Raw genomic sequence first — 14175 nt, 5'->3', positions numbered from 1 at the left:
TCGCTCAAATCCTTACTCTCGCCCATTTTTCCTGCTTCTAACACATCAACTTTGAGGACAAAATGTTCTCTTGCTGCCTAATATATCCCACCCACTAACAGGTGCCATGATGAGGAGATCATCAGTCTTATTCACGTCACCTGTCAGTGGTCATAATGTTATGCCTTGTATGTGAGTTATTTAGCTTTAGATTGAATTATTATTATTATTATTATATTATTATATGTAACAACACCTTGAATATTTGCATTTTAATACTTTAGTTCCAAGGTTAATGGTTTCTTCTTTTTGCTTGTGTGGAGAACAGTGTTGTGTTATACAATCATTCTAATGGAGGGTGCCAATACTTTTGAAGGGCGATGTACTTTTCAGCTAATGTGCCAAATGAAGCAAACACTACTGCACAAAACATATGAACATGCCATTAACAGAGGCCAAATGTGTCATGTTTTTACTCAAAAGCAACATTGGAATTTAAACACAGACAACAGACGCTCAGGCAGCATGACACACTGTTTATTTCCAAGTGATTCATTTCCATGACTTTGAAAAGAATCTCAATTTTTATGTCACACAATGTATGCGACAAAATAGCTAGTCAAGCCTTACATACATTGATATTAATCATTCGAGCTTTTAAATAAAGCATTGATCCTTACAAAACTCATCATTAATACACGATCGGCTTCATTCAAATTATCCGGTGAACGTTTCGTTTCGTTAAGACTTCCGCTGTGAAATCCAAAAGTGCTCGATGCAACTGTTTAACAACAGTCATGAATACATGGTCTCTTAAGAAAATTCAATTATATAAAGGTCTGGGATTTAGTTGTATAATTAGTGAGTCATGTTGGAAAGCTTATTGAAGCCAAACTCATTTCAGCAGATTTGCACAGCAAAATCTGGCTCATGTCAGCAGCAAACCTAGTCCCATCGGCTAAAGCACCGAAACAATACTGTAGTCTCAGACTCGGAGAGAGAATGTCTGAGTAACCTGAAGAATAGTGTGTGTGTGTGTGTGTGGCAAGCTGTAAATGTCATATAGTGCTGCTACATGTGGGAGGCAGCCACTTTAGAAAGCATACTCATGTGCTTAAGAACCTTCACCTGAATTAATAAGGAACAGTGTATATGTGTGTGTGTGAGAGAGAGAGAGAGAGAGAGAGCGCGCGAGCGAGAGACAGTTGAGTCTGGCCCCGAGGCTTTAGTAACCATAGAGACATTGTATAAAAGCAAATATGCACCACTAGCATATTTTAATGATTAAAAACCAAACATAAATCAGGCACAGTTTAGTTAAAATCAGCCAGGGGTCAAATCGAGGAGCTCCGATTCTCTCTCTAGCTTTCTTGCTTTTTTCCCCTTCTCCTTCTTCTTCTTTTTTTTTTTTTATTCTCCCCATACATCAAAAAGGGGAGCCCTCATTTCATTTAATTTCATTTCATCACACCATTGGACTTTGTTTCTTTTCTCATAGTCTAAAAGGATAAAAGTGTCCCGTTTTTAAATAAAAAAAAAAAATAATAAAAATAAAAAAATAAAACAGCTTTGTGTGACGGATCAGGAAATCGGGTCTTGTTTTGTCACCGCCGCTGTTTGTCCTGCTGCAGGTGTGATATTCACTTGTCCGGCAGGCACCTCAGATCTCTTTGAACCTGAAATGAAACGGGCAGATCAAGCCAGAGTACAAAAACTCAACGCTGAACAATTATTCATTAGATCCTTCTGATTTAATAGGAACCGTAGTACAGGCGGAAATGATCGACTGCTAATTAGACCAGCGTGCATTTAGCGGCGAACGAGAAGTGCTAAAATAATATTCTAATACCGAAATCTAATTACAGAAGGATCTCTAAATGACCCTGATAATTACACTAACATTACACTAACGCCCCCCCCCCCTTCCTTTCCCCACAATACACACACGCCTTTCATATCTGTACTGGTTCAGTTAGTACACTCCCAAGGACACAAATGACCTGACAGAAAAATGTGTTTCTTAAAGATAACGTGGTTATTATGTTGAAATAAACTTAAATAGATAAAATTCCTGTTTTATTTATTCTGAAATGGGTTACTAGCTTTACTTTAACTCTAAAGCACCATGTGTATAAAGTCTGATACATTCTGTGAGCTGTCCTCATTATCTATACTAATGTGATCGCCTGTACTGTGTTGTGCACGTATTAGCACCCTCTAGTGGATGTTCAGTGAAATACAATTATGCTACAAATGAGAATTCTTAACGTTTTTTAAAATGTCAGGAATTATAGATGATTTTTGGTGACTTTTCCTAGCCTGTAGTAAAAAAAATAGAGCACTAAAATTCCTTGTTGTTTCATTTTCGCTATTAGATTTAAAACATTTCCATTACAAATTTAATCATGCTAATATCATTCTAGGACCTAAATCTGAAGTGTAAATGCAAACTGCATGAGCACTAGCCCATAATTCTCACCCTCTCTGTCTTGTAGAGTAGCCACACCATCCTCGGATCTCCTTAAACACCAACCTGGACAGCAGCTACAGAAAGAAGAATGCAAATAGAAGAATGTGAGATGTCTTAAGCAGAATACTTAAACTCTTATACGTTTCTATATAGTTTTAGAACGCTTACCAGACAAGCCAGTATATCGGCCGTGATGAGCATGTAGAAAACATTATTCCAGCCAGTGGGAGAGATCAATCCTGCCAAAAGAGGCCCAATAGCGGCACCTAGAGGACAGAAATCACATCTGAGAACCTGCACACGGCTCAGTCTGGCATGCATAACAAATCGGTTTACAGTAAACTGCAGAAGAATACAACTAGTCAGCTTTCTGTTGCTGGCAACAAAATGTAACGATCAGCACGTGAAACAACAACACAAAAACATTTGCCCATACCCACTGATCCTGTGCCGTCAATAATGGCTGTTACAGTGGACAGAGCCCTGGCGTTTCCTCTCAGACACTCGTGGGTACCCTGTGCAGAGATGGATAAAAATTGTACGTAGCTGAAGCTTAAACCTTAGTCACTGTGGCAAGCAAATGATAATAAACTGCATTTACCTTTTAGTGATAAATATTAAAAAAAATCATTTATAGTTATGTTAATGTTGGGGAATGGTTTTATCCTGTCACTTATGTCATTATAGCTATAAATAACGTTCAAATAACACTTCACATAACATTCAAATAACGTTACAGTCTTTTCTTTCACAGCTTCTTGAAGAGTCATGTTACCAAGAAATAGGAAAGGTACAGCTTTATTTCTGACTGTTACAAAGTTTTGAAACTGCAGACTCCTTCCAAAATTTGTAAATAAAAAAAAATCCTCACAGACAACTTGCATAAGTTTTTAATGCAGAAATACACTATATTGCCAAAGGTTTTGGGACACCCATCCAAATCACTGAATTCAAGACATGGATGAGCGAGTCCTGACTACAACCCGATAGAACACCTTTGGGATGAATTAAAGCTTCTCGTCAAACATCAGTGCCTGACCTCACAAATTTGCTTTAGAGGAATGGTCAAAAATTCCCATGAACACACTCCTAAACCTAGTGGAAAGCCTTCCCAGAAGAGTTGAAGGTGTTCTAGCTACAAAGTGCGGGACAACTCCATATTACATTCATGTGCATGCAAAGGCAGACAGTTTTGGAAAGGCTCAGAGTCTCCGCTCCAATTCATCCCAAAGGTGTTCTATGGGGTTGAGGTCAGGACTCTGTGCAGGCCAGTCAGATTCCTCCACACCAAACTCACTCATCCATGTCTTTATGGACCTTGCTTTGTGCTCTGGTGTGCAGTCATGTTGGAACAGGAAGGGGTCATCCCCAAACTGTTCCCACAAAGTTGGGAGCATGAAATTGTCCAAAATGTCTCACTATGCTGAAGCATTGAGAGTTCCTTTCACTGGAACTAAGGGGCCGAGCCCAACCCCTGAATTCAATGATTTGGAGGGGTGTCCCAAAACTTTTGGCAATATACTGTATCCGTCAGGTGCTGTAACTTAAACCATGTAGCTGGAATCAGAGCTGTGGATACAGAAAATTAGTCATCTTCTCGCCAATCAGAATTCAGCAGTGAGGTGGTACAAAATAAACAACAAAATTTAAAATTGACAATCAGAAGGTATAGTAAGAGAAAGAGGCTGAATGGTACCAGGTCAGCTGACACAGCCGTCGTGATGAGGGCATAGGGTCCGTTCACAAGAGCACCACAAAGCAGAAGCATACCTGGAATAAAGATGTTTATATAAAGAGAGAGAGAGAGATCAAACTTTACTTTATCTACTGTACAAATTAATAAACAGTCCGTAGGCGTGTCTGCTTACCGATTGTTGTTGGAATGCCATTCTGCCCCACGAGGTTGTACACGAACAGCTAGCATCAGAAAGAGGAAAGCAGAAAAGTGAATTAGGGGGGGAAAGTGTAGAGAAATCTGTTCAGTTGTTCTCAGAGGTTTCGCGGGTAAACTCACACACGCTGCTGTGGTGTAGGCGTGAGATTTGGCCCGGGTGCTAAAATCTGTGAGCAAACTGCAGGGTGTGGGATGTGTGTGCTTTCCTGTGGATGTGTGAAGAGAGACGCGCTCGGACGAGGAGCCCATCTCATGCAGCACAGAGGAAGTGGTACATCTTCATCTGTGTGTTTGTGTGTTTTATTTTAGGGTCACTCAGATACTTAGTATAAACAGAAAATACATCTGTGTGGGGTTTTTTAAATTCTTATAAATACTACTGATCTTAAATAATAATAAAATATACTGCTTTTGACTTAAATAACCTTTTTTAATGTTCTGAAGATAAAATACTCTTGCCTCCTTTTACATTAGATTTAGCCTCTGTCTAACAGCTTTGTATTATTCACACATCTATGCTAGTTGTGTTTTGTTCAGAGTTTAGTATAGTCCCGTGCTAGCTTTTTGTTTTGTAAAGCTCTGTGCTAGCTTTGTATTTAGCTTATAGCTCGGCGTTACCTTTGTATTTAGCATAGCTCCGTGCTAGATTTGTGTTTAGCGTGGTTCCATGCTAGATTTGCGTTTAGTATAGTTCCGTGCCAGTGTTTTATACTCCTCTGTGCTAGCTTTGTATTTTGTACAGCTGTATTCCAGCTTTGTATTTATTTTAAAGCTCTAGGCTTTGTGTTTTTAAGTTTTTAGCTTTACGCTGGCTTTGCATTTACTGTCAAAGTTTTGCATTTCGCAATTTTACAGATCACACAGACAACGTGTGATGAGATGTTCATACCAAACACAAAAGAGTTTAATAACTGAGAGCTTGAAATCTCAGTAACATTTTATGTTTTTCTTTGACTTCACACAACCAAAAGCTATTACGCAACACTTCTAAATATCGTAATGCAAGAGCAAGTGGGTTGTTTTTTTTGCAACTCTTGCATCACACCACTGATTTAGAAAGCAAGGCTTCAAGTTATAGGACAGGCTATAGTTAGAGAACATTTATTGAAAATGCACTCAATACTAGAATCAATGATGGAGACGTTGTGTAATTCTTCCTCACACAATCACTGACACACTCACCATTGGAGCAGCAACGATTAGCATGACACAGCAGGTGGTCGCCCTCCCGCCAGTGTAGTCTGAAACAACGCCGGCTAGGATGCCGCCTGGAATACAGAGCGGCAACACACGCACATTAAACAAGTTTAAACATGTATCATTCTAAATTTCCCAAAGCCTTCAGGCAACGTTTACAACTAAACAATCTTACCCAGAATTCCTCCAACGTCGAAGAGTGTCGACATGTCTCCTGCTGCTTTAGGATCGAAATGGGCTGGAGATAGGATTTATATAAAAAAATGAGACGTAACCTATAAATACATGTTGTAGCATCTCTCGATTGAAAAGACAATCTCTTACCAACATTAGCGATGTATAGCGGTAACCAGTAGAGGAATGTGTAGCTGACCAGCTTAGCGAAAAGCAAACAGAGGGAAAACTCCACCACGCCCTGGAGAACAAGTCAATCAAGACTCTTGTTAAAACTCTAACTTGTCTAACATGCAGCTTTAGCTTTAGAAAAAAACCTGAACCCACATATACTATATTGCCAGTTTAAATTGAAATTTTATCTGTTTTCATGTGTGGTACATTATTTTGCCAAAAGTTTCAGGACACCTCTCCAAATCATTGAATTCAGGGGTTGTTTTTTCAGGGTTTGGGCCCCTTAGGTCCAGTGTAAGGAACTTATTTCCTGTTTCAAAGGAAACATTTTGGACAATTTCTTGCTCCCAAATTTGTGGGAACAGTTTGTGGATGACCCCTTCCTGTTCCAACATGACTGCACACCAGTGCACAAAGCAAGGTCCATAAAGACATGGAAGAACGAGTTTGGTGTGGAGGAACTTTACAGAGTCCTGACCTCAACCTGATAGAACACCTTTGAGATGAATTAGAGCGGAGACCTATTAGAGCCAGGCCTTCTTGTCTAGCATCAGTGCCTGACCTCACAAATGTGCTTCTAGAGAGGAATGGTCAAAAATTCCCATAAACATACTCCTAATCCTTCTGGAAAGCCTTCACAGAAGAGTTGAAGCTGTTTTAGCTGCAAATGGTGGGCCAACTCCATATTACATTCATGTGCATGTAAAGGCAGACGTCCCAAAACATTTGGCAATATAGTGTCCATACTGAAGCATTCTGACAAAAACAATCTATACCACAATTACACAATTATTTAATTAATTAATTCAGGTAGAATTATGCTTACTGCTCTAAAAGGCTTAAAGGTGCACTATGTAACATTTTAAATTGCTTCAAGAAGTTAATCAATCTTAATTTTAATACATATTTTAGGAAAAACTGTTACTGGGAATAATGCAATGCATTGTGCATTATATCATTTTAACAGAGCAATTGTTATTCTCTTCAGAGGCAGCAGAAGGCTATGAAAATTACTAATGGCTACTTTAATGGTTCACCAGTGGGATTTGAGCATGTTAATACTGCTATACTTTACTGACAGATATTCTAGGAAAAGAGTACACTCACCGGTATCCGGAGAGCTCCTAAGAAACTGATAGCCTCTGCTTCCTCGTCACCATCTTCCACCACTGCAGTCGCGTGATTGTTGAAGATCTCCTCGCTGTTCAACGAGTTCCTCAGCAAAGGCTCTTGCTCTGAGCTCTCCTACACACAAAAATATATGCTCAGTGATTAAAACACGTAATGCTTGCCATATGAATAGATTAAATCCTACAAAGTGTGTACAGCAGGTCTTACATGGTGATTCGGAGGGCTGCAGTTCACGTCTTCTGGATCTGCACAGAACAAGATGCACCAAAGCATGCATCAGAATCGGGTTACGGTCTAAAAAAACAGCCAAGTGTGACCTTTCTTTAACCGCTTGTCATTACATAGCTAAACTTACGCTCGACCAGGAAGAAGAAACAGATGACCCCTGTAGTGGCGATGATGATGCCAGGCACGATGAAGGACATGCCCCAGGCGGTTGAGACGAACGCCCCGGCGATGAGCGAGCCCAGGATGTTCCCCACAGAGGTGTGCGAGTTCCATACGCCCATGATGAATCCTCGCCTATAGTGACAGCCAACAAAAAAGACATTTACATCTTATTTAACATTATTTAATACTAACATTAGTTGATTAAACCGACTGTATATGTAAATGAGCTACAGCACTGAGCATGGTCTATATTTAATTTTATTTATTTATTGGTAAATTTTGTCTTGAGCCCTATTTGGTTGTGGTTAGATGCCATAGTAAGGGGAAAATTAAAACATTTCCAAAAAAAAAAAAAAAACATTCTGAAGTCTGAAATGTGTCCAGAAAAAAAATAGCTGAAACTAATTGGGTACTTTAATTGTAAATGGTAATGATTTAGTACTTTAAAAATGTATAGCTCTTAAAGGGAGTTTCTGATATTTTTAATAGCTGAAAATCCATTAGAATTTCCCCGAATCCTTTTGCCCAGCAACCGATATTTCCTATCTAGCACACAGCGGTCAGTTGTTAACATGAACTTTCTGAGCACGTGGAGTTCATGGGAGTGTTTTTTTGTTGCACACGAGGAATTATGAGGATTTGCAAGAAACGTCAATCCCACTCTGAAAGAACTTTAACTGTTCGGGTGTTATCTCGAGCACTTGATTAGCTGTGAAAGAGCCAAGCAGATTTTTCAGATACTCCAAGTTAGCTAATGAAACACGTGCTGGTGCTGAGTCAGCGGTAATGCACTCACTTCCCCTTTCCGAACCAGTTGCCAACACAAGCCACCACCGCCGGCCAGCCTGTCGTCTGTACCAGCCCGTTCGCAACCTGACAGAGAGAGAGAGAGAGAGAGAGAGAATGTTTAATAGAGAAAGAAAAAGTAAACACAGTCACACAGCCTTACAAGAGAAACAAGCTGTACTGTAATCTCCTTGATTCCAGTCTCTAGGCATGTGACACACTTTTGTTAGATTAGCACAATGTATGCCATTAGGCCACTGAATCGTAATCCATCTTTTGTTTAACCAACACAGAGCAGATGCAAATTAATACAATGCAAAAGCAAGAAACACGTTTTTGCTTAGGTTTCAACATTCAGAAAAAGGAAATACGATGTGTGACAAGTATCACTTCCATTTTTTTATTGGTCTGTTTTATAAAGCACTTGAGCAGCAATGGATCACCCAGGAGTTTTCAGACCCAGAAATAAGCCCCCACCCCCAAAATAAAGTCACCTTGGTTCCCATTAACCGTAATTCATAAAGTTGGAGAAGAAATGTTTGAATGGATGGAAAGCCAAGCTCTACAAATTATAAATGCTGCATTTCCAAATGCCTTTGCAGTGCTGATTGTGTAGGAGTTTCACTTCACCTGCACTAAGCAGTAGTACCACAAGGCGTGAATGTTCCAGTAGAAGCCCAGGCCAAAGAGCGCTGTGAAAAGGCCGCTGAGAAGCATCCCAGTGGTGAGGTAGTAACGCAGGGGCAGCCGCTCGCCGAAAATGCCGCTGTCAATGTGAGCAAAAAGTTTCTAGATCACTGAACAGAAGTGAAACAGAAGCAGCTGCACAATCGGACCGGTCAGTTTTTATACCTGAAGAACATTCCGATGGCGTAGGCCACGAGGAAGCAGTTGTCCAGCCATCCAAACAGGTTCTGGTAATTGTCTTGGTCTAAAGAGCGGTGGGAAAAAATCAGAGAGGGAAGTGAATCGTTTACGTCTTGTTCAGAGAGAACTGCACTTGTGGCTTCAAAAAATCAGACACTGAAAATACTTTCACTTATTTCACGTATGAAAGGGTCAATTCATAATCGCGAATGCTGCAGTTAGAGCTTCAAGTCATGTGCTTTAAGTCATGTGCTTCAAGTCATGCGTTTTCCAACCACTGTAAATGAAAAATGCTGAGGTTTTCTTTTTGTTCTGGTTTTATTGTTGTTGTCATTTCATTTCCTTTCTTTACACTTTTTTCCTATTAGTCTCATCTTTTAATATCCTTTGGTTACCCTGAAATGTGCTTATTCATTCAAATGTTATTATTACTACTATATACATATACACTATATTGCCAAAAGTATTCGCTCACCTGCCTTGACTCGCATATGAACTTAAGTGACATCCCATTCCTAATCCATAGGGTTCAATATGACGTCGGTCCACCCTTTGCAGCTATAACAGCTTCAACTCTTCTGGGAAGGCTGTCCACAAGGTTTAGGAGTGTGTTTATGGGAATTTTTGACCATTCTTCCAGAAGCGCATTTGTGAGGTCACACACTGATGTTGGACGAGAAGGCCTGGCTCTCAGTCTCCGCTCTAATTCATCCCAAAGGTGTTCTATCGGGTTGAGGTCAGGACTCTGTGCAGGCCAGTCAAGTTCATCCACACCAGACTCTGTCATCCATGTCTTTATGGACCTTGCTTTGGTCACTGGTGCACAGTCATGTTGGAAGAGGAAGGGGCCAGCTCCAAACTGTTCCAACAAAGTTGGGAGCATGGAATTGTCCAAAATGTCTTGGTATGCTGAAGCATTCAGAGTTCCTTTCACTGGAACTAAGGGGCCAAGCCCAGCTCCTGAAAAACAACCCCACACCATAATCCCCCCTCCACCAAACTTTACACTTGGCACAATGCAGTCAGACAAGTACCGTTCTCCTGGCAACCGCCAAACCCAGACTCGTCCATCAGATTGCCAGATGGAGAAGCGCGATTCGTCACTCCAGAGAACGCGTCTCCACTGCTCTAGAGTCCAGTGGCGGCGTGCTTTACACCACTGCATCTGACGCTTTGCATTGCACTTGGTGATGTATGGCTTGGATGCAGCTGCTCGGCCATGGAAACCCATTCCATGAAGCTCTCTGCGCACTGTTCTTGAGCTAATCTGAAGGCCACATGAAGTTTGGAGGTCTGTAGTGATTGACTCTGCAGAAAGTTGGTGACCTCTTCGCACTATGCGCCTCAGCATCCGCTGACCCCGCTCCGTCAGTTTACGTGGCCTACCACTTCGTGGCTGAGTTGCTGTCGTTCCCAAACACTTCCACGTTCTTATAATACAGCTGACAGTTGACTGTGGAATATTTAGGAGCGAGGAAATTTCACGACTGGATTTGTTGCACAGGTGGCATCCTATCACAGTTCCACGCTGGAATTCACCGAGCTCCTGAGAGCGACCCATTCTTTCACAAATGTTTGTAAAAACAGTCTGCATGCCTAGGTGCTTGATTTTATACACCTGTAGCCATGGAAGTGATTGGAACACCTGATTCTGATTATTTGGATGGGTGAGCGAATACTTTTGGCAATATAGTGTATGTTTTCTATCCACTTCATGAAAATATAAAATATATTGGTTAATACCCACCAAAAGGAGCCCAGTCACACCAGGTGGAATTGTCTGTGACATTGAGGTCAGCAGGTCGAATGATATAGGAACAGTTTCTATGAAGCTGACTCTAAGAAAGCGTCAACAAAAAAAAAAGACATTAATAACACAAGGAACTCGGAATTTTTAATGAAATATAAGCAACCTTTATCAGCCACTCTTTACCTTGACTATACTAATAGGTTTGCGGGAGAGATGGTACGCTGTGTAGAACAGGAATGTCAGGAGGAGGATGAAGCCTCTGTACCTGAAGAGAAAAACACAAAATGCATGTTAAAGGAAGCACAATGTATTTCTCTTTACAAAAAGCAAAGCGAACAGTTTTGGTCAAATTGCAAAGTAACGCTTTGAGCTAGCGGGAGGCTGAGGGAAAAGGAAGTGAGTAAGGGCTGCTGATTATATCATATATAACATTAGGGAACTTTGTATGCTAGTTTGCTGTTTTGAAAGTAGTTTTCAGTTGAATGGTGAACACAAATATTCTTAAAACACGAAATGAAAAATCTATAACCACTAGATTTTCAAATGTGATTTAAGCAGCTAGCTTATGGTTTGGTTTATCATCAGGAACTAAAACCAGTGTGATGTGAGGCAGTCTGTTCAGTACTCTTTTAGCAAAAGAGGATTTCAATGGTTCTTTTATACATTTAGGGGTTCTCCAGACTGTTTTATTCCTTTTAAACCAGTAATGTATTCTGATATGACAGTAATACAAATTTGAAAAGTACCTATTTTATATCTTTAGGACCACTGTATGCTGTATATGGGATCCATGATATATTTGGGTATTAGTCACATCCCCAAATCTTCACATCTGTCCGAATGGGCCATTTTGAAACTGACAGCTCTGTTTCTACATATATTTTGTCCGCGTGTCTATGGTAGATTAAAATTAGCCTTTATATAAATACTGTAAGACGCTTACAGCTTTTTCTGCATTAGTATGCAGTTCTGAATGCTGCCTTCAGTACAGGAAGTCAGCCTAACCGCTAACACGCTTCAGATTCTCTGCTCACCTGTTTACATTTCCTGCTTGGGACGCTCCCTCACACAGAATATACTCGTCTGTGTGAACTGTAAAAGCAGCCTTTCTTACACCAAATAGCTCACAGCAACCTCGCTCTGCTTGCTATAAAGCCGTCTCTGTGAGCTAGACACTCTATGTATGTTTAAACCATGAGAGTTTATTATTTCTTAATGCAAGTAAGGCGATATCAGGCACAGAAAAACATTTTGATCGTTAGGTATTATTAATAGTTTTATTAGAGGGATTTTTAAAAAAATATTGACAAAAGTAAATCGATAAGAAGAAGAAGAACTGAGGGGCATGAAGCCTTTATTATCGGCACACGTACTTTACAGAACAGTGGAATTCTTTTCTTTGCATATCCCAGCTGAGGAAGTTGGGGTCAGAGCATAGGTGCAGCTGTGATACAGAGAGGGTTAAGGCCCTTGTTCAACTGCCCTACAGTGGAGCTAGGGCTTGAACCCTGATCCTCCGATCAACAGCCCAGAGCCTTAACCACTTGAGCACCACTGCTCCATGTCTTCTGTTGAACTGTAGCTATTAAAAAAAATACCAAAAACCCCACCCCACAACCATGTGTTTATTCCACTGTTTTTATTTTATCTACACCCGACTCAACTGAGAGAAATATGGTTCAAAGCCCCGCCCACTTGACACTATATACAGTATCCAGTGTTCATTGTGTACATTAAAAAAAAATACTATTAAATCATTATTCATTTCATGCCTTATGACGTCTTAATTCGTATCCCTAATATGACAGCAACTACAGACAAAAGCTCCAAAAACTAATATTAATTTTCAGGTTTATATTATAGCACAGAAACCTATTTTCACTTCCCTCCTGTTTAACGTCATGTTTAAGAGAGAATAAACAAAAGAAAAGAGCAGAAAAACATAAAAGAAGGAGGAGCTACTCACCAGCTGTCTCTGGAGAAAGATGTGATGACTCTGATGCCTGGAGCCAGAGACGATTTCATGTTTGCAACTGTTTTGTTTCGATTCACGGATTTACTAGTGCTTTCCGGGCATATTCAGTAAAAAAAGAAAAGAAAAGAAAAATGCAGAAATAAAAAAATTTTAAAAAAGAGTATAAAATGTCTAAAAAAATATTTTGCCTATATATATATATATATATATATATATATATATATATATATATATATATATATATATATATATATATATATATAAATAAACAAATAAAAATCCTAATCAGAAAGTCAAAGCGTCGAGGTCAGATTGGGGAATAAAAGTCTGCGACCAGTACCTACAAGCTATAAAAACCTTAAAGCTATTAAAAGCCATTTAAAGAAACCGGGATGTGTTTTCTTGGCGATAAACACGCGGAATGTCGGAAGCTTTCCATGTTTACTCTGTGGACTCGGTTAAAAGACTGCCGCCTATTAATATACCCGCTCGGTCAGACCGGCTTTAACGCATCACATGAGTGTTAAGTCTAAAATAAAATCGATGCAAATGTGGAAAAACAAAACAAAAAAGTCATCCCTTTTCCACGTCCGACATTTCCCGAGCCGAGCCGAGCCGAGCCGCGCCGCACCGAGTGACGAGTGCGCACGTGTGATCGGGAGCCGTGACGTCACAGAGCTGCCCGATTAACCCTTTGGAGTTCATGGGTTTCTTTTATATTTTAATTCTAACTTTCTTTATTTACTTCTTCTCAGTTCAACGTTACATTTCCATCATATACACATCTGACATTATACATCTGAATACACTAATATAGGCACACACGAAGGAGTTCCTATATATATATATAAACTAACTTATAAACTATATATATAATATATATATATATATATTTATAGGGGCTATAATATATATGTATGTATAGGGGCTCTAGTTCAGTGAAAATAAAGGTTGATGATTTAGTTACTAAATGATTTTAAACTATATAAAAATGCGTTTTAAGAAATGCTCTTTGTTCTGTGTCGTTTCCTGTAGGAAGGATTTTTTTGGTCTTCTTTATGTAGTGATATATATTTTGGCCAAATAAACAAAATATCTTATAGGAAATATCTTACAAAATACCAGCTAATAATTTTCTGTGTTGAAATTTTTTTTTTTAATCATTATATTTACTCAAGAATATTTTGTATGGATTTTAAAAACTTGTTAATATTAATAGACAACAGGGATGTGTGATAGAAATTGTAATTGTAATTGTATTTGATTTGCTTTTATATTTTGTAAAATGACATTTTGGAATGGAAACAAGTACAGGAACATATTAGGGGGAAAAAGGCAATGAAAACATGTAATCGTTTAAAAAGGAGCTGTATTCTGTGTTGTAAATA

General features: G+C 39.4%; 1 protein-coding gene across 1 annotated transcript; it reads right to left on the bottom strand.

Moving 5' to 3' along the window:
- Positions 1-1363: 1363 nt before the first annotated feature.
- Positions 1364-12984, bottom strand: slc37a2 (solute carrier family 37 member 2). Its single transcript, XM_058383781.1, has 18 exons — positions 12779-12984; positions 10996-11077; positions 10810-10900; positions 9048-9126; positions 8826-8961; positions 8206-8282; positions 7375-7541; positions 7227-7264; positions 6996-7133; positions 5865-5955; positions 5716-5778; positions 5526-5611; positions 4318-4366; positions 4146-4219; positions 2886-2964; positions 2618-2715; positions 2459-2523; positions 1364-1655 (listed from the first exon to the last, which is right to left on the bottom strand). Exons 1-18 carry the CDS (start codon positions 12835-12837, stop codon positions 1640-1642), a joined length of 1488 nt encoding a protein of 495 aa, XP_058239764.1. The 5' UTR covers positions 12838-12984; the 3' UTR covers positions 1364-1639.
- Between the last annotated feature and the right edge of the window lie 1191 nt (positions 12985-14175).

Source organism: Hemibagrus wyckioides, linkage group LG28 (genome assembly GCF_019097595.1).
Source record: "Hemibagrus wyckioides isolate EC202008001 linkage group LG28, SWU_Hwy_1.0, whole genome shotgun sequence".
NCBI lineage: Eukaryota > Metazoa > Chordata > Actinopteri > Siluriformes > Bagridae > Hemibagrus > Hemibagrus wyckioides.
This window is presented reverse-complemented; position numbering and strand designations above follow the sequence as displayed.